General features: G+C 41.4%; 1 protein-coding gene across 1 annotated transcript in view; it reads left to right on the top strand.

The window, feature by feature from the left end:
- Positions 1-24,624, top strand: part of LOC121278233 (inactive tyrosine-protein kinase 7-like) — a 355,699-nt gene extending 331,075 nt beyond the window's left edge. Inside the window, exons 18-20 of the mRNA XM_041188452.1 lie at positions 2,744-2,895; positions 6,323-6,501; positions 23,331-24,624. Coding sequence (XP_041044386.1) covers positions 2,744-2,895; positions 6,323-6,501; positions 23,331-23,491 — 492 coding nt within the window. The 3' untranslated portion in view covers positions 23,492-24,624. The remainder of the gene's footprint in view (positions 1-2,743; positions 2,896-6,322; positions 6,502-23,330) is intronic.
- The last annotated feature ends 274 nt before the right edge of the window (positions 24,625-24,898 follow it).

Genomic DNA, 24,898 nt, shown 5'->3' with positions numbered 1-24,898 from the left:
GACTTCCAGAAGGCATTTGATGCAGTGTCACACAACAGACTTGTGAGCAAAGTTAGAGTTCATGGAATAATAGGGACAGTACCAATATGGGTTCGAAATTGGCTGTGTGACAGGAAGCAGAGAGCAGTGGTGAATGATTGTTTTTTGGACTGGAGGCAGGTTTACAGTGGATTTCCCAGTGATCGGTGTTAGGACCCCTGCTCTTCCTGGTATATGTTAATGATCTAGATTTTGATATACAGGGCACAATTTCAAAATTTGCAGATGACAGGAAACCTGGAATTATTGTGAACTGTGAGGAGGGTCCTGTTAAAATTCAAAAGGACATATTCAAATTGGTGGAATGGATGGACAATTAGCAGATGAATTTTAATGCAGAGAATTGTGAAGCAATGCATTTTGATAGGAAGAATGCAGAGAGGCAATATAAAATGTACAATTCCAAAGAGAGTGCACTAGGGGTATATGTGCACAAATCATTGAAGGTAGCAGGGCAGGTTGAGCGAGTGGTTAATAAATACAGGATCCTGAGCTTTAGAAATTTTGAGCACAAAAGCAAGGAAGTTATGATAAACCTGTATAAAAAAAACACTGGTTCGGCCGCAACTGGAGTATTGTGTTCAGTTCTGGGCACCACACTTTAGGAAAGATGTGAAGGCATTAGAGGGGGTGCAGACAAGATTCACCTTGTTATACAGCATGTTATGATGCAGCAGATGATGTGTGCCAGGCGGATCAAATCCACTAGGAAACTTGATCACAAGCTCACAACAATTTTGCAATTTGTAGTTATTTCGAGATGCATGCCCCTTATTCAGTAGTAACAGGTCCACCAAGACTTTAGAGATTTTTTAGAAAACTAAATTAAACATTTATTGACAAAAGAAAATATTTCAAGCACATACATAGGTCTACAAATTACTATTATAATAACTCCTAAAACCCCTAATTAATCTGGCTTCCAGTTACACCCTCGTTAAGGCAACAGTAAACAAAAAAATATAGATTTTAAATAGATTCCAGCCAGTTAACACACTACCCTGGACAATAGAATTCAGAATGGCATTCCCAGCTTTGGTTTCTGTAGACAGTAGCTTAATGCACAAATACTGAAGGCTTTTCACGCTTCTGGTAGATCTAAAATGCCTTCCCTGTCACATCCCCGTTATACATGTTTCTCCTTTTTAATGTAAATCCCATTGTTCCCATATGTCTTTGAAACTTTACTTTTCTTATAATATAAATCTATTCATGGTGCTAATGTTGTCAGTAACCTTTGGGAAAAATAAGCACAATGTTTAGCCTAGCTTCCCTACTGTCTCTTTGAAATTCAAACTACCCTAATTTATCTAAAAATGTAAATTCTCCTCACTTCAGCTTCTAAAACTTCAGCCATATTTACATATTTAGCATTTCAAACCTAGTTTCTTTTGATTAGTCAAAGCCTCCAGATCAGTTGTCTCCAACATAATTTAATCCCCCCCCCCACCGCCTCCCCCCCCCACACACACACACACACACACATACAAACTCCACTATTAACCTACTTTTACAATAAATCACAATAATATGAATTATTATCCTTTCATGACAAGCAAGTAGTTAGAATCTGGAATGTACTTCCTGGGAGTGTGCTGGAGACAGATTCAATCATAGTTTTCTGGTGAGAATTGGATAATTATCTTGAGGGAAGATTTGCAGGGCTATGGGGCAAAGAAAGGTGGGGGAGTGGCACTTGTTATGACATGGCAGGTGGTATTTCCCCGGCTGACCAAATCCACAAGGGAAACTTGGCCAGGCAATCATAATGATTCTGCAATTTGTATTTATTATGAGAAAACTTGTGCACTGAAATCAGAAGTAATGAGTCCATTACCGCCATTAGAGATTTTAAACATTAAATTAAAACATTTATTAACAAAAGAAGAAAAAACTTATAAGTACACACACAAGATTACAGTTACACAGTTATAACGTTCCCAAAATTTCTACTTAACCAGTTTCCCAACTACACACCCCCTTTAAGGCAACAGTCCAGATAGATTCCAAATTTATTGTCATCCAGCAATATTACCACAAGCACTCACTGGACAATGGACTTCCAAAGGTTTTTAACACAACTTTGGTCACTGGAACAGCAAACTTCTGCAGGGTTGCTAGAGGCTTTTTCCCCAAGTCTGTTTCCCACAGTCACCTTTCAGGGTCTCACATGGCCACACCTCACACAGCTTTCCATCTTTCTTTAAATATGTTTCTCTCTTTTTGATCTGTAAATCCCATTGTTTCAACTTGTCTTTAGAATATAAAAATGTTTCATGTAATAAGCCTGCCTTATTTATCTTGCCAGTTGTAAACATCTCCCATGTCCCTTTGAAAATGAAACGCTTCTCCACTTATCTAAAACTGTATATTTCATTCACACCTTATCTACTGTCCTCACTATCTTTACTCATCTCCATTTAAATACCTGTTTTACACCTCATTTCTTTGATAATTTAAACCTTGCAGTCTACCCATCTACAGCCCAACTAAATCAGACACACACACACACACACACACACACACACACACACACACACACACACACACACACACAAACTTGCTTAAAATATTCCACAATAATATTAGGAAAAATGATAGTTTCTTGACACTTTAGGTGATTGCTCCTGCAGGAAGCCAGCACACACACAGCTGAATGTCTTCCTCTTGTGCTGTTCTATGATTCTATAATTTTCTTTTCTAGGTGGGCATTTGCATACAGGTAGCACTGGGAATGGAATGCCTGTCAAACCATCGCTTTGTACATAAGGATCTGGCTGCTCGAAACTGCCTGATCAGTGCCCAACGACAGGTCAAAGTGGCAGCACTTGGGCTGCGCAAGGATGTGTACAACAGGTAGGTGAAATAGTTCCTCCCAGTAAAGGGGTTCAGACGTTTTGCACATTCTTGTAAAAATTGAATTTGATTAATTTTCTGTATAATATTCAAAGCAGCAAGTTGAACAAGAACTGCCCTTTCACAAATGTTAATGTCAAGAATTGCAACATTCCATGATCCAGCAGGATCTCACAAAAAGTAAAACATAGGCTAATTGAGACTGTCCAACTGCACAGATGTAAGCCAATTCGTTGCTGACATCCCTAAGCCTGATTAAATTACTTCAGTTTTTCATTGCACGAAAGGTATTTGTTTGAAATTTGTAGCTTGATTTATTCCCAGGATTCGGATAAGGCTGGCAGATATAACTTATCCCTAGTTGTTCCAAGAAGGTGGTGGGTCAACTTGAACCTCTGCAATCCTTCTGGTGGTGATCATGCTCCCACAATGGAATTCCAGAATATTGATTCAGCAACAGTGAAGAATTAGCAATAGATGTCCAAAGTTGTGGTGGAGGGAAACTTGAAAGTGATGATATTTCCACAACATTACTGTGTTTAACTACTGCATAGCAGATGCGATGATCTCCACACCACAATAAACCATTTTACACCCTCAAAGAGCTTCGCAGCTAAAACATTACCTTTTTTTATGAACATCAGTCTTTGATTGTCTTGTACACGGTAATTGCAATGAATAATTAATGTTATGTTGGTTGAGGGAAGAATTTTGGCCAGGGCATCTGGAGAACTCCCTGTTCCTGTTCGGATAACTTTTTAAAAATGTATTCTTTCATGGGACATGGGTGTCACTGGCAAGGCTGGTATTTGTTGCCCATCCCTATTTACCCTTGAACTTTGTGGCTTGCTAGGCAATTTCAGAGGGCATTTAAGAGTCAACCATTTTGTGGATCTGAAGTATCATGTAGGCCAGACCAGGTAAAGATGGCAGATTTCCTCCTCTAAAGGGCATTAGTGAACTAGATGGGTTTTTTTTACAATAATTGATGATGGTGACCATGAAATTATTACTGAGACTAGCTTTCAATTCCATATTTTATTAATTGAATTTAAATTCCACCAGCTGCTGTGGTGAGATTTGAAGCCATATTTCCAGAGCATTAGCCTGGGCCTCTGGATCACTAATCTAGTGAGGTTGCCATACACCACCATCTCCCCTGTAGTACCATGGATCTTTTACATTGACCCGAACAAACAAAAAGGTCCGCCGTTTTCTGTCTCACATGAAAAAAGACACCCCCAATGATGCAGCACCGAAGGTTCAGTCTCGGTTATGAGCTCAATTCATGGAGTGGGGCTGGAACCCACCACTCTCTGGCTCAGAGGTGAGAGTACAATTACAAAACCAAGCTGACACACTGTTTTTCAGGTACCAGCAAGGAAATAATTGTCTCATGATTCTAAGCTGTTGCCACAATTTCAGGCACATTGGTCAAGGTAAATATTATCAACAACTAGATCATATTTGTAATCATGTTGCATTGATGGTTTTTTTTTTAAGTAGAAACATGTTAGTATCCCATTTTGCTGATATCCTGATGTAGAGAGCATTGATAATGCCACCTCACTAATGTATAGACCAGATAAAATGCTCTCTCAGCCCAATTATTAAGAATGATGGCCATGTGACTCATTAAACATGAGGTTCAAAGAGAGTGTGTGCAGTGCCATATCTGGCTGTGTGACCTAGCTTCCACCAGAGGGCACCCTTTAACAGGAGATGTGATATTGGAAGCTGTAAATACATTTCCTGTAGCAGGGAGCTATTTAGCCTACCAAGTCTATATCGACTCTCTCTCCAACAGCAATTTAGTTAGTTCCTTTCCTCGCCTGTCCTTTCCCTATAATCCTACAAATTTTCTCTCTTTATGTGCTTATTTAATTCCCTTTAGAAAACCAAGATTGAATCTGCCTCCATCACACTCTAAATAATGTGCATTTCTAATCCTAGCTATAGAGTTGCAATTCAATGTATTCATTTTTTTGGAAAAGAGCTTTTATATTTCATTTTATTTTGCACCAATTCTTGGCTTTTGTAAATTAAACTTTCAAATCTAGCTAATTTTTCATTAAATTTTACCTTCTTCCCAAACAGACAATAAATAATTGTAGAAACCAGAGCTATATACTGCTCAGCTAGCATTATGACCATATTAGGATGTGCTTGTTAAGGAATATTGTGCCTCCCTTTTGTGATTCAGGTTGTTTGATCCTTTTTAGGCTTCATCTGGGTAGCCTGCTTTCACAGCTTGGACTGGTTGTGGATATGAAACATTGATTTTATATTTTTCTTACCCATGACTTGCTCATTTTTGAATGGAGTAAATTTGGCTACATTTGAATGCTGGGATGAAATTTTGTGTTGGAAAGATTGACATCGATGGGTCAAGCGGCCTTTTTAGAATCCTTGAAATTGTATTATGTAAGACTACAGTCCAGTTCACCGCACTCCCTTTGCTGGAGGAAAATCTGCTTAGCTAGGATCGGGAATGCACAATCTTGAGAGTGTGATGGAGGCAGATTCAATCTTGGCCTTCTAAAAGAGAATTAAATAAGCACCTGAAGAGAGAAAATTTGCAGGTTTATGGGGGAAAGGACAGGCGAGTGGAAATAACTAAATTGCTGTTGGAGGGAGTCGATATAGGCTTGGCCAGCTGAATAGCTTCCTGCTGTGCTATAACCACTCTATATGATTTGAATCCCAAATGTCTTTAAACGTAAATTCACTCAAATCATGTTTAATTTTCTGTATATGAATAGTTTATGTAAATCAAACTTTGTTGCATGTTCTTGCCTTGTTTTCAGATCATTCCATGTTTTCATCCCTACTATCTCTAACCCCCTAGAATCCTCTGTTTAACCAAGCTTTTGGCCATCTGCCCTAGTAGCTCCATATGTGACTTGGTGAAAAAAGAAAAATATTCTCTGATTATGCTCCTGTGAGCTGCCTTGAGAAGTTTTACTGCATTAAAGGTACTATGTAAATGCAAGTTGTTGTTGTGAAGCTATCAGAGTTGTCAGTTGGAATAAGGCATTCTGGGATGGACTAGCTGCTGCATATGTAAGTTCAATGTCAGGATACAACCTGTCACTTAAATTCCTCCCTGCAAGCTCCACACACATACAGTGAACTTTCCTGATTATACAGCATGCTGCTGTCTTTTGGATGAGCTTTTAAACCAAAATACTCTCTCAAGTGGATGCAGAAGGTCCTGTGGCAATTTTCGGAGCCAAGCAGTTGTCCTGGCCAATATTCTTCCCTCAGCTAATAATATCAAAAAGAGTTTAACTGGTGATTCTTGCCGACATAACCAACACACAAACTAATTCAATGTATGAAGTGCTTTGAGATGTTTTGACACTTTATAACTGCAAGTTTAATTATTGATAGAACCATGCTCTAATGTTCTGCCTCTTATTCACAGTGAGTATTACCATTTCCATCAAGCATGGATTCCACTCCGTTGGATGCCAGCTGAGGCCATATTTGAGGATGATTTCTCCACAAAATCGGATGTGTGGTCCTTTGGGGTTCTGATGTGGGAGGTCTTCTCACAGGGGGAGCTGCCGTTTTCCAAACTTAGTGACGACGAAGTATTAACAGGTATTGAAGTTAATTTTATTTGTTCCCGTGTTCTTGTCCTCAAGTACAACCCTGGCTCTTGCGCTGATGCTAAATCAGAACACCAGAAACTGCTACTATCAATATTTACTATCAGAACTTGAGGCATGTGCAGATTAATGAGAAGTTGGATTAAATTTCACATGTATACATGTAAGAAGACCAGTATTTGAATTAATTGTACAGACTGGAAAATGTAATGTTTGAGTTTTTCTGCTCAGACCAATTGTAGCTGGGAAGGATGAATTTGCTGGCTATCCAGTGAAAAATATACATGTTTCAATGAGCAGGTGATCAGTTCTGGGGTGGTGTGCACCATGATTGAATAAAAAGGAAAATCAGATTGTATTTATGTAGCACCTTATCAAAATGTCCCTGGAGAAAGATCTTCCCCATTTATAATAATCATGTGAACATTTGGTCAATTGTAACTCACCCATTGAGAGACCCTAACATTCCCACTATTTCAGCACCTGATTGTTTCTTAAATGATTCCGATGCCAATTCCAGAGTTTTTGCCTCCATTATTTTATCTGGAAATTTATTCACATGTTGATCTCATTTTTTGTGAATAGTATAGAATTTCCTGATATTTGTCCCAAAATTACCTGTTGCCAGTTTCGGCCTCTGTCCACTCATTCTAATTGTAATACATGGGCCAGGATTTCCTGGTCGACGAGCAGGGGGGCTGGGCCCGCTCACCGACACACAAAATGACGTGGGATGACATCTGGCCGTACTCCCTACGTCACCCCGCTTCATTTCAATTTTCAGGTTGGCAGAGGCTCAGCCGAATCAGCTGTGCGCCCACCGACCTGTCAATGGCCAATTGAGGCCATTGACAAAGTAATTAATGTAATTAGTGGACTTGCCTGTCCAACCTTAAGGTAGGCTTAAGCCCTGGTAGGCACTGGAAAAAGCATGAAACCTCATCCATGGGCGGGGTGCGGTTTCATGTAGGCTTTTAAAAATTTAATAAAAGTGTAACTAAAAGTGATGGACATGTCCCAACTCGTGACAGTGTCACATGAGGGGACATGTGAGGGAAATTTTTTTCTCTGTTTTTAACATTTTTTAATGTGGAGCTGATCTCCCTGAGGCAGCACTTAGCCTCAGGGAGATGAATGAGCTCTTTCGTGCACATGCGTAAAAGAGCACACTCTCGGCTCAGGGAAACCCCCCACCCGCACAGGGAGTGCATAGCTCTTCCTTGTGGACGTCACACTGGGCGGGCCTTAATTGGCCCGCCCACGTAAAATGGCGGCGCACCCCCAATCGGGGCTGCCGGTCAGAGGCGCACCTCCATATGCCCACTCCTGAACTTCTCCCACAATGGGGGGAAAATACTGCCCATGTTCTTTTTCAAACCTCTGACCCCCTCAGTATAAAAGTATAAGGGGATCAGACTTCAACTTTTTTAGCCAGTTCATAGCAAGCCAACAAGAGAAAGGAGTAGTTCTGTACTTGATCCTAGGGAATGAGCTAGCCAGGTGCAAGGTATGTCAGTCAGAGAGCATGTTGGTGGTAGTGATCATAATTCAACTAAATTAGTTTCATTTAATGAAAAGGACAGAGATGGGCCAGGCGTTCAAGTATTCAATTGGGTGAAGACCAATTTTATTAAGCCAAGTTGTGATTTGGCAAAAGTGGACTGGAAATAACTGCTTGAAAGTAAATCCATGTCAGATCAATGGGAGGAGACAATGAAGGTTCAGAACAAATATGTTCCCACAAAGAATAAGGATGGGACTTCAAATCTGAAGCCCACAGGATATCGAGAAGCATACAGAATAGGACAAAAAAGGGAAGCTAATGTTAGACATGAAAGCAGCATTTAACCGAGTGACAAAAGAAAACCTGGTCAAATAACAGTTAATGGAAATCAGGAAAACTCTCCCCTGGCTGGAGTCATACCTAGCAGAAAGGAAGATCGTTGTCTATCATCTCAGTCCCTGAGCATCGCTGCAGGAGTTTCTCAGGATAGTGTCCTAGGTCCAGTCATCTTCAGCTGTTTCATCAACGACCTTTCCTCTATCATAAGATCAGAAGTGGGGATGTTCACTGATCATTGCACAATGTTCAGCACCATTCATGACTCCTCAGATACTGAAGCTGCCCACATGCTGCAGGACCTGGACAACATTCGGGATTTGGCTGATTAAATGGCAATAACGATGATGCCACACAAGTGCTAGGCAATGGCCATTTCCAACACCAGAGAATCTAACTATCACCTCTTGACATTCCATTGCTGAATCCCCAACCATCAATACCCTGGGGGTTCCCATTGACCAGAAACTGAACTGGATCAGCCATATAATTACTGTAGCCACAAGAGCAAGTCAGAGGCTAGCAATTCTGCAGTGAGTAACTCATCTCCTGACTCCCCAAAACCTGTCCACCGTCTACAAGTCATAAGTCTCTCCACTTGCCTGGATGAGTGCAGCGCCAACATCATTCAAGAAGCTCAACACCATCCAGGACAAAGCAGCTCATTTGACATCCCATCACCACTGATGCAAGTAGCAGCAGTGTGTACCATCTAATGTTTGTTAAGCCAAGTTGTGATTTGGCAAAAGTGGACTGGAAATAACTGCTTGAAAGTAAATCCATGTCAGATCAATGGGAGGAGACCTTCCAAACCCATGACCTCTACCACAAGGGCAGCAGATGCATGAGAACACCATCAGCTGCAAGAGAATACCATCAGCTGCAAGTTCCCCTCTAAGCCACAAACTATCCTGACTTGAACTAAATTGCCTTCCCTTCACTTCACTGTCTCTGGGTCAAAATCTTTAAACTCCCTTCCAAACAGCACTGTATTAGGGTTACAACAACGCATGGACTGTTGCAAGTCCATTGAAAGGGAAAGGTAGGGCAAACAAATCCAGCGCTCCCTGAATGAAAAAAGAGATTTAAATTAAGATAAAGAAGAAAGTGTCAGGTAGAAAATACAATTGAGAACCAAGAGGAATACAGAAGTTTCAGAGGGGAGGTGAAAAAGCATATTAAAGAAATGAGGGGGATTACGAGAAAAGACTGGCAGCCAACATAAAGGGGAATCCCAAAGTCTTCTATAGACATTTAAATAGTAAAAGGGTGGTAAAAGGAGGAGTAGGGCCGATTAGGGACCTAAAAGGGAATTTACACATGGATGAAGGGGCCATAGTTGAGTAATTAAATGAATACTTTACATCCGTCTTTACTAAGGAGGTAGATGCTACTCAGGCCATGGTGACAGACAAGGAAACTCTCATTAGAAGGGTTCAAAATTGATAAGGAGGAATTGTTGAATAGACTGCGGGTTCTTAAAGTTGACAAGGCACCAGGACCGGATGAGATGCATCCAAGGATATTGAAGCAAGTGGGAGTAGAAATTGCAGGGACACTGGCCATAATCTTTCAGTCTTCCCTAAACTCCAGGGTGGTGCCGGAGGACTGGAGAATTGCAAACATTACGTCTTGTTCAAAAAAGGTTGTAAGGATAAGCCCAGTAATTTCAGTGATGGGAAAGCTTCTAGAAACAATTATTTGGGATAGATTTGTAGTCACATGGAAATATATGGGTTGATAAGGAAGATCCAGCATGGATTTCTAAAGGGGAAATTATGTTTAACTAACTAGCTGGAGTTTTTTGAAGAGGTAACAGAAAAGGCAGATGAGGGTATGCTGTTGATGTGGTGTACATGGACTTCCAAAAGGCATTCGAAACAGTGCCACACAACTGACTAGTGAGAAAAGTTATAGCTCATGGAATGAGAGTTTCAGTAGCAACATAGATACAAAATTGGCTGAGTAATAGGAAACAGAAGGTAATGGTCAGTGAATATTTTTTGGGGCTGGAGGAAGGTTTGTAGTGGAGTTCCCAGGGGTCGGTGTTGGGACCCTTGTTTTTCCTGATATATATTAATGATCTAGATCTTGGTGTGCAGGGGACAATTTCAAAGTTTGTGGATGATACGAAGCTTGGGAGTGTTGTGAATTGCAAGGACGACGGTGTGGAGCTTCAAGAGGACATAGACAAGTTGGTGGAGTGGGCAGATAGGTGGCAGATGAAGTTCAATGCGGAGAAGTGTGAGGTGATACACTTTGGTAGGAAGAACATGGTCAGACAATATAAAATAAGAGGAAATTTTGAAGGAGGTGCAGGAGCAGAAAGACTTTAGTGTATATGTGCATAGATCATTGAAGATGGCAGGACAGGTGGAGAGAGCAGTTAATAAAGCATAAAGTATCCTGGGTTTTATTAATAAGGACATAGAGTACAAGAGCAGGGAGGCTATGCTGAATTTATATAAGATACTCTTTAGATCTCAGCTAGAGTATTGGCGCAGTTCTGGGTGCCACACTATAGGAAGGATGTGAACACGTTGGAGAGGGTGCAGAAGAGGTTTACAAGAATGGTTCCAAGGATGAGAAACTTCAACTATGAGGATAAATTGGAGAGGTTGGGACTTGTTCTTCTTGGAGAGAAGAAGGTTAAGAGGAGATTTGATAGAGATGTTCAAAATCATGAAGGGCTGGACAGAGTAGATAGGGAGAAGCTGTTCCCGCTTGTAGAAGCTAACGTGACATAAGAAAAAACTTTTTCACACAATGAGTGGTTCGGGCCTGGAATGCACTGCCAGGAAGTGTGGTGGAGCAGGTTCAATTGAGGCATTCAAGATGGCATTAGGTGATTATTTGAATAGAAACAATGTACAGGGGTACGAGGGAAAAGGCAGGGCAAAGGCACTAGGTCATAATACTCCTTCTGTGCCATTAAAATTTTGTGATTCTATGAAGGCGGCTCACCACCACTGTCTCGAGGGCAATCTGGGATGAGCAGTGAAGCCCACATCCCATGAAAGAAAAAAATGATGGGTAAAATAAGAACAGAAAATGATGGAAGTATTCAGCACATTTGACAGCATGTATGGGGAGAGAAGCGGAGTTGACATATCAGATCAGTGACTCAATAGATAGCTACTTTATAGCATATACACTATACTTAATGGCATATACACAATCTGCCAAATAGCCTCCTAGTGTGCTGTAAATTTATGATTGAGTTTTTCACATCTCTACACTGCTTACAGTTCTTCCATGTCTCTCTTGTTTCTTGGTACTGGAGCTGGATGCAGTACTCAAAGTGCTGTCTTGACTGGAGAAATATACCATTTGATTATTCCTTCCTCTGATTTGTACTCCACTGTTTTGACAGTCATTCAGTGTCTTATTAGCTTTATTTATCTGCACTAGTTAAACATGTTTAATGTCAACTTTTAGAGCTCACTATATTCCTGTATAGTTTTAAATTTCTGAGAACTGCTCTGTCCAGATCCTGGAATGAAGTACCTCTGATAATTCACTGAACAATGAACCACTAGATGGTGCTATTGCTGAGTTTGTCATTCAGTCCTCCGGCCCACTTATCATTAACCTTCCTCCCAGAGCAGGGGATATTGTTGATGCTTGTGAGGACTAGCCTTGTCTTGGATAATATATTTGTGCATTGAGAATGTGCACATAATAAAATGTACTGAGGATGATATATTTGAAGCATGGTTTCTGCTGCAATACATGAACTGGAAAGAGCAACAGTAGATGGGCTTTGCATTTCCTCTGGCTCAGGATAAATGTACCAATCCAGGGTGGTGCAGAGCCATATCAATAAAGGAGGGTCTAAATTCAGTCCTCCTGTCTGATAAACTAATCTCACCTGGAATGGAATTGCTGCAGTTAGACTTGTATTTCCTTAGGCTGTCAAGTGGGCAAAATTACCAACAATTCCCACATGAGATCACTATCCAGTAGTGTGTGTGTGTGCACACACGTGAGGGAATGATTGCCCCCCCCCCCCCCCCCCCCAACATCTAAAAGATGCGAAGTCACTGCCTTTTTAGGAAAATACTGAAGATTTCCAAATCCTGTGGGATCATTGTTTAGGGGATATTGTTGATGTCACCTGTTGTGGATTTGGTTGCGAGCCTTCTCAATAACCAGAAGATATTTCTCTTTCCCATCTCCTCATCTCACCCAACTAATTAATTTAAGAAGTCTTTTTCAAGCTATTGAAGATTTCAAAGATGTACAAATGCACACAGATGCATTGCCTTCCTGCACCCTGCAGCTGAATGATCTCAACTGACAGGTGGACACATTTTCCAGTTGTATGTAAGAAGCACTGGTTTCTTCTTATGGATACATTCCAGCCACATCGATATTGATGAGACAACAACGACTGCCTGTCTCAGAACTGCTCTTGGAACCAGGAACTGCTTTGAACCATGCCGATGAGAGGCAGACAACTTTGAGAGCTTCTGTTGTCGAGAAGGTTTGGATCCCAGGGCTGTCTGCTGACGAATGGAGATAAAGCTCCTGTATGTTTACTCAACACTGGCTGACGCTCCTTGCAGTGATGGTTAGAAGACTGAAATAAAGGTGCTGATGATCAGCTACCCCACCCTGCTTGTAAAAATAAAACAAAAGACTTTTGAGCAGGATTTTTACCTCATTGGATGGGTAGGCCCAGGGGCAGTCACGAAGCTGCCTGCGATCGGGCCCTGATTGCGATTTCACACTAGTTGGCCAATTAACAGCCAGCCAGCATGAATCTCACACTACAGTACTGAGTACTGCCGGGGTGGGGACGGGAGGAGGGCGAGCATGGAACTTTGCACGTGCGTGCAGGTGTGCGCACTGAAAGGTCCCTGGGAGCTGAAGATTTATAACAGTACAAATAAAGACTTAAAAAATAAGGTGAACATGTCCCCTCATATGACTGTCACACGAGCAGGGACACGTTATAAATGAGATTTAAACATTTTTATTTTAATTTCTGTTGGAAACCTCATCCCGCCTGCGGATGAGATTTCATAAAAAATCCAAAGGCCACTCAGCCTTTTCTTCCACCCGCCGTCCGAACGGTTGGACGGGCAGCAAAAAATCCAATTTAATTGATTAATGGCCTTAATAGGCCCCTTAATTGTCAGCAGGTGCACGCAAGAGGTGGCATCTCACCCGCCAAGTGAAATAGAGCAAGAGTGTGTGATGACCTCGGGAAGCTCGCCTGATGTCATCGTGCACTATTTAATTCTCATTCGGATCGGGTGCATGCCCACCCAATGAGAGAAAAATTCTGCCCTTGAATTCCTAAAGCTTCTTTCACATCTCAGGACATCCCAAAGCAGTAATGAAGTATAGTCACTATTGTAATATAGGGAAATATGGCAGTCAAATTGCACATCGAACCCACAAAATGCAGCGTGAAAATGACCAGGTAACCTGTTTTAGTGGAAAAATATTTGGCCAGGATACTGGAGGGAAGTGGGATCACTCCTGCTTTTCAGAATTCCCCTGTTCCTCTTCTTGAAGCCTTTGTACCTGATGAAGATACATGTTGTCTTTCCTACTTACACCTCCTGTAGCAGGGAGCTATTTAGCCTACCAAGTCTATATCGACTCTCTCTCCAACAGCAATTTAGTTAGTTCCTTTCCTCGCCTGTCCTTTCCCTATAATCCTACAAATTTTCTCTCTTTATGTGCTTATTTAATTCCCTTTAGAAAACCAAGATTGAATCTGCCTCCATCACACTCTAAATAATGTGCATTTCTATCCTAGCTATAGAGTTGCAATCAATGTATTCATTTTTTTGGAAAAGAGCTTTATATTTCATTTTATTTTGCACCAATTCTTGGCTTTTGTAAATTAAACTTTCAAATCTAGCTAATTTTTCATTAAATTTTACCTTCTTCCCAAACAGACAATAAATAATTGTAGAAACCAGAGCTATATACTGCTCAGCTAGCATTATGACCATATTAGGATGTGCTTGTTAAGGAATATTGTGCCTCCCTTTTGTGATTCAGGTTGTTTGATCCTTTTTAGGCTTCATCTGGGTAGCCTGCTTTCACAGCTTGGACTGGTTGTGGATATGAAACATTGATTTTATATTTTTCTTACCCATGACTTGCTCATTTTTGAATGGAGTAAATTTGGCTACATTTGAATGCTGGGATGAAATTTTGTGTTGGAAAGATTGACATCGATGGGTCAAGCGGGCCTTTTTAGAATCCTTGAAATTGTATTATGTAAGACTACAGTCCAGTTCACCGCACTCCCTTTGCTGGAGGAAAATCTGCTTAGCTAGGATCGGGAATGCACAATCTTGAGAGTGTGATGGAGGCAGATTCAATCTTGGCCTTCTAAAAGAGAATTAAATAAGCACCTGAAGAGAGAAAATTTGCAGGTTTATGGGGGAAAGGACAGGCGAGTGGAAATAACTAAATTGCTGTTGGAGGGAGTCGATATAGGCTTGGCCAGCTGAATAGCTTCCTGCTGTGCTATAACCACTCTATATGATTTGAATCCCAAATGTCTTTAAACGTAAATTCACTCAAATCATGTTTAATTTTCTGTATATGAATAGTTTATGTAAATCAAACTTTGTTGCATGTTCTTGCCTTGTTTTCAGATCATTCCATGTTTTCATCCCTACTATCTCTAACCCCCTAGAATCCTCTGTTTAACCAAGCTTTTGGCCATCTGCCCTAGTAGCTCCATATGTGACTTGGTGAAAAAAGAAAAATATTCTCTGATTATGCTCCTGTGAGCTGCCTTGAGAAGTTTTACTGCATTAAAGGTACTATGTAAATGCAAGTTGTTGTTGTGAAGCTATCAGAGTTGTCAGTTGGAATAAGGCATTCTGGGATGGACTAGCTGCTGCATATGTAAGTTCAATGTCAGGATACAACCTGTCACTTAAATTCCTCCCTGCAAGCTCCACACACATACAGTGAACTTTCCTGATTATACAGCATGCTGCTGTCTTTTGGATGAGCTTTTAAACCAAAATACTCTCTCAAGTGGATGCAGAAGGTCCTGTGGCAATTTTCGGAGCCAAGCAGTTGTCCTGGCCAATATTCTTCCCTCAGCTAATAATATCAAAAAGAGTTTAACTGGTGATTCTTGCCGACATAACCAACACACAAACTAATTCAATGTATGAAGTGCTTTGAGATGTTTTGACACTTTATAACTGCAAGTTTAATTATTGATAGAACCATGCTCTAATGTTCTGCCTCTTATTCACAGTGAGTATTACCATTTCCATCAAGCATGGATTCCACTCCGTTGGATGCCAGCTGAGGCCATATTTGAGGATGATTTCTCCACAAAATCGGATGTGTGGTCCTTTGGGGTTCTGATGTGGGAGGTCTTCTCACAGGGGGAGCTGCCGTTTTCCAAACTTAGTGACGACGAAGTATTAACAGGTATTGAAGTTAATTTTATTTGTTCCCGTGTTCTTGTCCTCAAGTACAACCCTGGCTCTTGCGCTGATGCTAAATCAGAACACCAGAAACTGCTACTATCAATATTTACTATCAGAACTTGAGGCATGTGCAGATTAATGAGAAGTTGGATTAAATTTCACATGTATACATGTAAGAAGACCAGTATTTGAATTAATTGTACAGACTGGAAAATGTAATGTTTGAGTTTTTCTGCTCAGACCAATTGTAGCTGGGAAGGATGAATTTGCTGGCTATCCAGTGAAAAATATACATGTTTCAATGAGCAGGTGATCAGTTCTGGGGTGGTGTGCACCATGATTGAATAAAAAGGAAAATCAGATTGTATTTATGTAGCACCTTATCAAAATGTCCCTGGAGAAAGATCTTCCCCATTTATAATAATCATGTGAACATTTGGTCAATTGTAACTCACCCATTGAGAGACCCTAACATTCCCACTATTTCAGCACCTGATTGTTTCTTAAATGATTCCGATGCCAATTCCAGAGTTTTTGCCTCCATTATTTTATCTGGAAATTTATTCACATGTTGATCTCATTTTTTGTGAATAGTATAGAATTTCCTGATATTTGTCCCAAAATTACCTGTTGCCAGTTTCGGCCTCTGTCCACTCATTCTAATTGTAATACATGGGCCAGGATTTCCTGGTCGACGAGCAGGGGGGCTGGGCCCGCTCACCGACACACAAAATGACGTGGGATGACATCTGGCCGTACTCCCTACGTCACCCCGCTTCATTTCAATTTTCAGGTTGGCAGAGGCTCAGCCGAATCAGCTGTGCGCCCACCGACCTGTCAATGGCCAATTGAGGCCATTGACAAAGTAATTAATGTAATTAGTGGACTTGCCTGTCCAACCTTAAGGTAGGCTTAAGCCCTGGTAGGCACTGGAAAAAGCATGAAACCTCATCCATGGGCGGGGTGCGGTTTCATGTAGGCTTTTAAAAATTTAATAAAAGTGTAACTAAAAGTGATGGACATGTCCCAACTCGTGACAGTGTCACATGAGGGGACATGTGAGGGAAATTTTTTTCTCTGTTTTTAACATTTTTTAATGTGGAGCTGATCTCCCTGAGGCAGCACTTAGCCTCAGGGAGATGAATGAGCTCTTTCGTGCACATGCGTAAAAGAGCACACTCTCGGCTCAGGGAAACCCCCCACCCGCACAGGGAGTGCATAGCTCTTCCTTGTGGACGTCACACTGGGCGGGCCTTAATTGGCCCGCCCACGTAAAATGGCGGCGCACCCCCAATCGGGGCTGCCGGTCAGAGGCGCACCTCCATATGCCCACTCCTGAACTTCTCCCACAATGGGGGGAAAATACTGCCCATGTTCTTTTTCAAACCTCTGACCCCCTCAGTATAAAAGTATAAGGGGATCAGACTTCAACTTTTTTAGCCAGTTCATAGCAAGCCAACAAGAGAAAGGAGTAGTTCTGTACTTGATCCTAGGGAATGAGCTAGCCAGGTGCAAGGTATGTCAGTCAGAGAGCATGTTGGTGGTAGTGATCATAATTCAACTAAATTAGTTTCATTTAATGAAAAGGACAGAGATGGGCCAGGCGTTCAAGTATTCAATTGGGTGAAGACCAATTTTATTAAGCCAAGTTGTGATTTGGCAAAAGTGGACTGGAAATAACTGCTTGAAAGTAAATCCATGTCAGATCAATGGGAGGAGACAATGAAGGTTCAGAACAAATATGTTCCCACAAAGAATAAGGATGGGACTTCAAATCTGAAGCCCACAGGATATCGAGAAGCATACAGAATAGGACAAAAAAGGGAAGCTAATGTTAGACATGAAAGCAGCATTTAACCGAGTGACAAAAGAAAACCTGGTCAAATAACAGTTAATGGAAATCAGGAAAACTCTCCCCTGGCTGGAGTCATACCTAGCAGAAAGGAAGATCGTTGTCTATCATCTCAGTCCCTGAGCATCGCTGCAGGAGTTTCTCAGGATAGTGTCCTAGGTCCAGTCATCTTCAGCTGTTTCATCAACGACCTTTCCTCTATCATAAGATCAGAAGTGGGGATGTTCACTGATCATTGCACAATGTTCAGCACCATTCATGACTCCTCAGATACTGAAGCTGCCCACATGCTGCAGGACCTGGACAACATTCGGGATTTGGCTGATTAAATGGCAATAACGATGATGCCACACAAGTGCTAGGCAATGGCCATTTCCAACACCAGAGAATCTAACTATCACCTCTTGACATTCCATTGCTGAATCCCCAACCATCAATACCCTGGGGGTTCCCATTGACCAGAAACTGAACTGGATCAGCCATATAATTACTGTAGCCACAAGAGCAAGTCAGAGGCTAGCAATTCTGCAGTGAGTAACTCATCTCCTGACTCCCCAAAACCTGTCCACCGTCTACAAGTCATAAGTCTCTCCACTTGCCTGGATGAGTGCAGCGCCAACATCATTCAAGAAGCTCAACACCATCCAGGACAAAGCAGCTCATTTGACATCCCATCACCACTGATGCAAGTAGCAGCAGTGTGTACCATCTAATGTTTGTTAAGCCAAGTTGTGATTTGGCAAAAGTGGACTGGAAATAACTGCTTGAAAGTAAATCCATGTCAGATCAATGGGAGGAGACCTTCCAAACCCATGACCTCTACCACAAGGGCAGCAGATGCATGAGAACACCATCAGCTGCAAGAGAATACCATCAGCTGCAAGTTCCCCTCTAAGCCACAAACTATCCTGACTTGAACTAAATTGCCTTCCCTTCACTTCACTGTCTCTGGGTCAAAATCTTTAAACTCCCTTCCAAACAGCACTGTATTAGGGTTACAACAACGCATGGACTGTTGCAAGTCCATTGAAAGGGAAAGGTAGGGCAAACAAATCCAGCGCTCCCTGAATGAAAAAAGAGATTTAAATTAAGATAAAGAAGAAAGTGTCAGGTAGAAAATACAATTGAGAACCAAGAGGAATACAGAAGTTTCAGAGGGGAGGTGAAAAAGCATATTAAAGAAATGAGGGGGATTACGAGAAAAGACTGGCAGCCAACATAAAGGGGAATCCCAAAGTCTTCTATAGACATTTAAATAGTAAAAGGGTGGTAAAAGGAGGAGTAGGGCCGATTAGGGACCTAAAAGGGAATTTACACATGGATGAAGGGGCCATAGTTGAGTAATTAAATGAATACTTTACATCCGTCTTTACTAAGGAGGTAGATGCTACTCAGGCCATGGTGACAGACAAGGAAACTCTCATTAGAAGGGTTCAAAATTGATAAGGAGGAATTGTTGAATAGACTGCGGGTTCTTAAAGTTGACAAGGCACCAGGACCGGATGAGATGCATCCAAGGATATTGAAGCAAGTGGGAGTAGAAATTGCAGGGACACTGGCCATAATCTTTCAGTCTTCCCTAAACTCCAGGGTGGTGCCGGAGGACTGGAGAATTGCAAACATTACGTCTTGTTCAAAAAAGGTTGTAAGGATAAGCCCAGTAATTTCAGTGATGGGAAAGCTTCTAGAAACAATTATTTGGGATAGATTTGTAGTCACATGGAAATATATGGGTTGATAAGGAAGATCCAGCATGGATTTCTAAAGGGGAAATTATGTTTAACTAACTAGCTGGAGTTTTTTGAAGAGGTAACAGAAAAGGCAGATGAGGGTATGCTGTTGATGTGGTGTACATGGACTTCCAAAAGGCATTCGAAACAGTGCCACACAACTGACTAGTGAGAAAAGTTATAGCTCATGGAATGAGAGTTTCAGTAGCAACATAGATACAAAATTGGCTGAGTAATAGGAAACAGAAGGTAATGGTCAGTGAATATTTTTTGGGCTGGAGGAAGGTTTGTAGTGGAGTTCCCAGGGGTCGGTGTTGGGACCCTTGTTTTTCCTGATATATATTAATGATCTAGATCTTGGTGTGCAGGGGACAATTTCAAAGTTTGTGGATGATACGAAGCTTGGGAGTGTTGTGAATTGCAAGGACGACGGTGTGGAGCTTCAAGAGGACATAGACAAGTTGGTGGAGTGGGCAGATAGGTGGCAGATGAAGTTCAATGCGGAGAAGTGTGAGGTGATACACTTTGGTAGGAAGAACATGGTCAGACAATATAAAATAAGAGGAAATTTTGAAGGAGGTGCAGGAGCAGAAAGACTTTAGTGTATATGTGCATAGATCATTGAAGATGGCAGGACAGGTGGAGAGAGCAGTTAATAAAGCATAAAGTATCCTGGGTTTTATTAATAAGGACATAGAGTACAAGAGCAGGGAGGCTATGCTGAATTTATATAAGATACTCTTTAGATCTCAGCTAGAGTATTGGCGCAGTTCTGGGTGCCACACTATAGGAAGGATGTGAACACGTTGGAGAGGGTGCAGAAGAGGTTTACAAGAATGGTTCCAAGGATGAGAAACTTCAACTATGAGGATAAATTGGAGAGGTTGGGACTTGTTCTTCTTGGAGAGAAGAAGGTTAAGAGGAGATTTGATAGAGATGTTCAAAATCATGAAGGGCTGGACAGAGTAGATAGGGAGAAGCTGTTCCCGCTTGTAGAAGCTAACGTGACATAAGAAAAAACTTTTTCACACAATGAGTGGTTCGGGCCTGGAATGCACTGCCAGGAAGTGTGGTGGAGCAGGTTCAATTGAGGCATTCAAGATGGCATTAGGTGATTATTTGAATAGAAACAATGTACAGGGGTACGAGGGAAAAGGCAGGGCAAAGGCACTAGGTCATAATACTCCTTCTGTGCCATTAAAATTTTGTGATTCTATGAAGGCGGCTCACCACCACTGTCTCGAGGGCAATCTGGGATGAGCAGTGAAGCCCACATCCCATGAAAGAAAAAAATGATGGGTAAAATAAGAACAGAAAATGATGGAAGTATTCAGCACATTTGACAGCATGTATGGGGAGAGAAGCGGAGTTGACATATCAGATCAGTGACTCAATAGATAGCTACTTTATAGCATATACACTATACTTAATGGCATATACACAATCTGCCAAATAGCCTCCTAGTGTGCTGTAAATTTATGATTGAGTTTTTCACATCTCTACACTGCTTACAGTTCTTCCATGTCTCTCTTGTTTCTTGGTACTGGAGCTGGATGCAGTACTCAAAGTGCTGTCTTGACTGGAGAAATATACCATTTGATTATTCCTTCCTCTGATTTGTACTCCACTGTTTTGACAGTCATTCAGTGTCTTATTAGCTTTATTTATCTGCACTAGTTAAACATGTTTAATGTCAACTTTTAGAGCTCACTATATTCCTGTATAGTTTTAAATTTCTGAGAACTGCTCTGTCCAGATCCTGGAATGAAGTACCTCTGATAATTCACTGAACAATGAACCACTAGATGGTGCTATTGCTGAGTTTGTCATTCAGTCCTCCGGCCCACTTATCATTAACCTTCCTCCCAGAGCAGGGGATATTGTTGATGCTTGTGAGGACTAGCCTTGTCTTGGATAATATATTTGTGCATTGAGAATGTGCACATAATAAAATGTACTGAGGATGATATATTTGAAGCATGGTTTCTGCTGCAATACATGAACTGGAAAGAGCAACAGTAGATGGGCTTTGCATTTCCTCTGGCTCAGGATAAATGTACCAATCCAGGGTGGTGCAGAGCCATATCAATAAAGGAGGGTCTAAATTCAGTCCTCCTGTCTGATAAACTAATCTCACCTGGAATGGAATTGCTGCAGTTAGACTTGTATTTCCTTAGGCTGTCAAGTGGGCAAAATTACCAACAATTCCCACATGAGATCACTATCCAGTAGTGTGTGTGTGTGCACACACGTGAGGGAATGATTCCCCCCCCCCCCCCCCCCCCCCCCCCCAACATCTAAAAGATGCGAAGTCACTGCCTTTTTAGGAAAATACTGAAGATTTCCAAATCCTGTGGGATCATTGTTTAGGGGATATTGTTGATGTCACCTGTTGTGGATTTGGTTGCGAGCCTTCTCAATAACCAGAAGATATTTCTCTTTCCCATCTCCTCATCTCACCCAACTAATTAATTTAAGAAGTCTTTTTCAAGCTATTGAAGATTTCAAAGATGTACAAATGCACACAGATGCATTGCCTTCCTGCACCCTGCAGCTGAATGATCTCAACTGACAGGTGGACACATTTTCCAGTTGTATGTAAGAAGCACTGGTTTCTTCTTATGGATACATTCCAGCCACATCGATATTGATGAGACAACAACGACTGCCTGTCTCAGAACTGCTCTTGGAACCAGGAACTGCTTTGAACCATGCCGATGAGAGGCAGACAACTTTGAGAGCTTCTGTTGTCGAGAAGGTTTGGATCCCAGGGCTGTCTGCTGACGAATGGAGATAAAGCTCCTGTATGTTTACTCAACACTGGCTGACGCTCCTTGCAGTGATGGTTAGAAGACTGAAATAAAGGTGCTGATGATCAGCTACCCCACCCTGCTTGTAAAAATAAAACAAAAGACTTTTGAGCAGGATTTTTACCTCATTGGATGGGTAGGCCCAGGGGCAGTCACGAAGCTGCCTGCGATCGGGCCCTGATTGCGATTTCACACTAGTTGGCCAATTAACAGCCAGCCAGCATGAATCTCACACTACAGTACTGAGTACTGCCGGGGTGGGGACGGGAGGAGGGCGAGCATGGAACTTTGCACGTGCGTGCAGGTGTGCGCACTGAAAGGTCCCTGGGAGCTGAAGATTTATAACAGTACAAATAAAGACTTAAAAAATAAGGTGAACATGTCCCCTCATATGACTGTCACACGAGCAGGGACACGTTATAAATGAGATTTAAACATTTTTATTTTAATTTCTGTTGGAAACCTCATCCCGCCTGCGGATGAGATTTCATAAAAAATCCAAAGGCCACTCAGCCTTTTCTTCCACCCGCCGTCCGAACGGTTGGACGGGCAGCAAAAAATCCAATTTAATTGATTAATGGCCTTAATAGGCCCCTTAATTGTCAGCAGGTGCACGCAAGAGGTGGCATCTCACCCGCCAAGTGAAATAGAGCAAGAGTGTGTGATGACCTCGGGAAGCTCGCCTGATGTCATCGTGCACTATTTAATTCTCATTCGGATCGGGTGCATGCCCACCCAATGAGAGAAAAATTCTGCCCTTGAATTCCTAAAGCTTCTTTCACATCTCAGGACATCCCAAAGCAGTAATGAAGTATAGTCACTATTGTAATATAGGGAAATATGGCAGTCAAATTGCACATCGAACCCACAAAATGCAGCGTGAAAATGACCAGGTAACCTGTTTTAGTGGAAAAATATTTGGCCAGGATACTGGAGGGAAGTGGGATCACTCCTGCTTTTCAGAATTCCCCTGTTCCTCTTCTTGAAGCCTTTGTACCTGATGAAGATACATGTTGTCTTTCCTACTTACACCTCAAGAGGTTAAACCATTTGATGATGGAAGCGTACGCTGCTTCATCTTCAATATATGGTGGGTAGGGGAAGAAATGAGGATAAATATGTTTATGTACAAAGATTAACCCAAGTGGTTTTTTTTTTTTTGCAGGCATACAGAACAGTCAAATCAAACACTCTGCACCTGATGGCTGCCCATCTAAACTCTACAAACTGATGCAGCATTGCTGGGCAGCAAGCCCCAAGGACCGCCCATCTTTTAGTGAGATTGTCAACGCCCTGGGTGAAATTCCCGCTGACAGCAAAGTCTGATGGGGATTAATGACTATTCCCAGAATCATGTACAGTGTTCAACAAGGAGAGATCAGCATCCCATCCAGGGCTTGTCTGCTGGCAGTGTCTCCTAGGTTTTATTGTAACTTTTTGTGTTTTTTTTATTATTTCATCCAAGGAATAGAGCATCTCAATTTCCAGGGACCTTTTGACTTAAGTTCAACTGTACAGAGTGCTGTTTCCGAGGCCTTTCACCCACTGCTATCATTGTGCATGTGTTCCTGCCATGGAAGATTTTTGTGTCTCAGTGCAGGAGTTTGGGATAATTACCTCCAAACCCACCACAGAGACTTTGTTAAGTGCAGAGGGACATTACAGATTGTCTAGTGCATTGACTAAGAGCAATAAATGATGGGTCACTCTACCCCACCAGCTGCTCATCTGGAAAACTGCTTGCTTCTCTTTATCAGCAGATTACTGGGTAGAATGAATTTGCTTCACTAAAACTGCATATTTCAAAAATTAAACGATCAAGCACAATAGATTTTTGAAATCTAATCCTGTTCAGAGAGAAGGTGCAGGCTATCTGAAAGGACCACGGCCTGCTGATGGATGGTACGTGATCTCAGGATGTCTCCATGCCTGGAGCTTGTACATACTGTAGAAAATCACAACCTAACATTACCAACATTGCTTAATGTAGAAAGAAGCTGGAGAAACCTGTCTATTTATTTCAGTAGGTTCTCAATTACCTTGTCTTTCCAACATGGTACTGTTTATTTGCCTTCTTTAAAAAAAATTTATTTTATGTATGTTAACCTTTAAACATATCTTTACAAGCAAAACACTATAGAAAGCCAGTAATTAAACTGGCATTGCATATAGGCAAATCTGTATTGAACCAAGTGCCTGGTGTATGAAGGAATTGTTATCAATTTTCAAAACTGTAATGAAATGCAAGATCCTGATTTTATAATTCTTTTAAGAAACCCTTTTTATATCGAGTTTTTCAATTTTTTTAAAGTGTGGAAATAAAACCTTGGCTGAAATGTTAGTTTTTTTTAATTTGCATAAAACTTAGACATATTTAGTTCATATTCGGCTTGTGCAGTTGGTTTTATATCCGTAAGTTTTACATGCTGCTATCAATAAAGTTCACATTTGGTATTTTATCTGTATCCTTAGATATCTACCATTTGATTCTTGCATCACTGTCTGTAAGTCACAATAAGGAGAGGGGCGAGGCTGGACATGACCCTGTGTGATATCTATGTCACCAGAAAGGCCAAATATGTGCATCACTGGGTAAATGCTGGACATGGCCATTTGCAATATGGGTCACTGGGGAGAGACTGGACATAGCTCTGCACATAGCATCAAAAAGAGAATAAAAGACTTGCATATATATAGTACAAAACAAAAACAGAATTACCTGGAAAAACTCAG

Source organism: Carcharodon carcharias, chromosome 5 (assembly GCF_017639515.1).
Source record: "Carcharodon carcharias isolate sCarCar2 chromosome 5, sCarCar2.pri, whole genome shotgun sequence".
In the NCBI taxonomy this organism is placed as follows: Eukaryota; Metazoa; Chordata; class Chondrichthyes; order Lamniformes; family Lamnidae; genus Carcharodon; species Carcharodon carcharias.
Note: the sequence above shows the minus strand (reverse complement) of the source record. Positions and strands in the feature narration are given on the sequence as shown.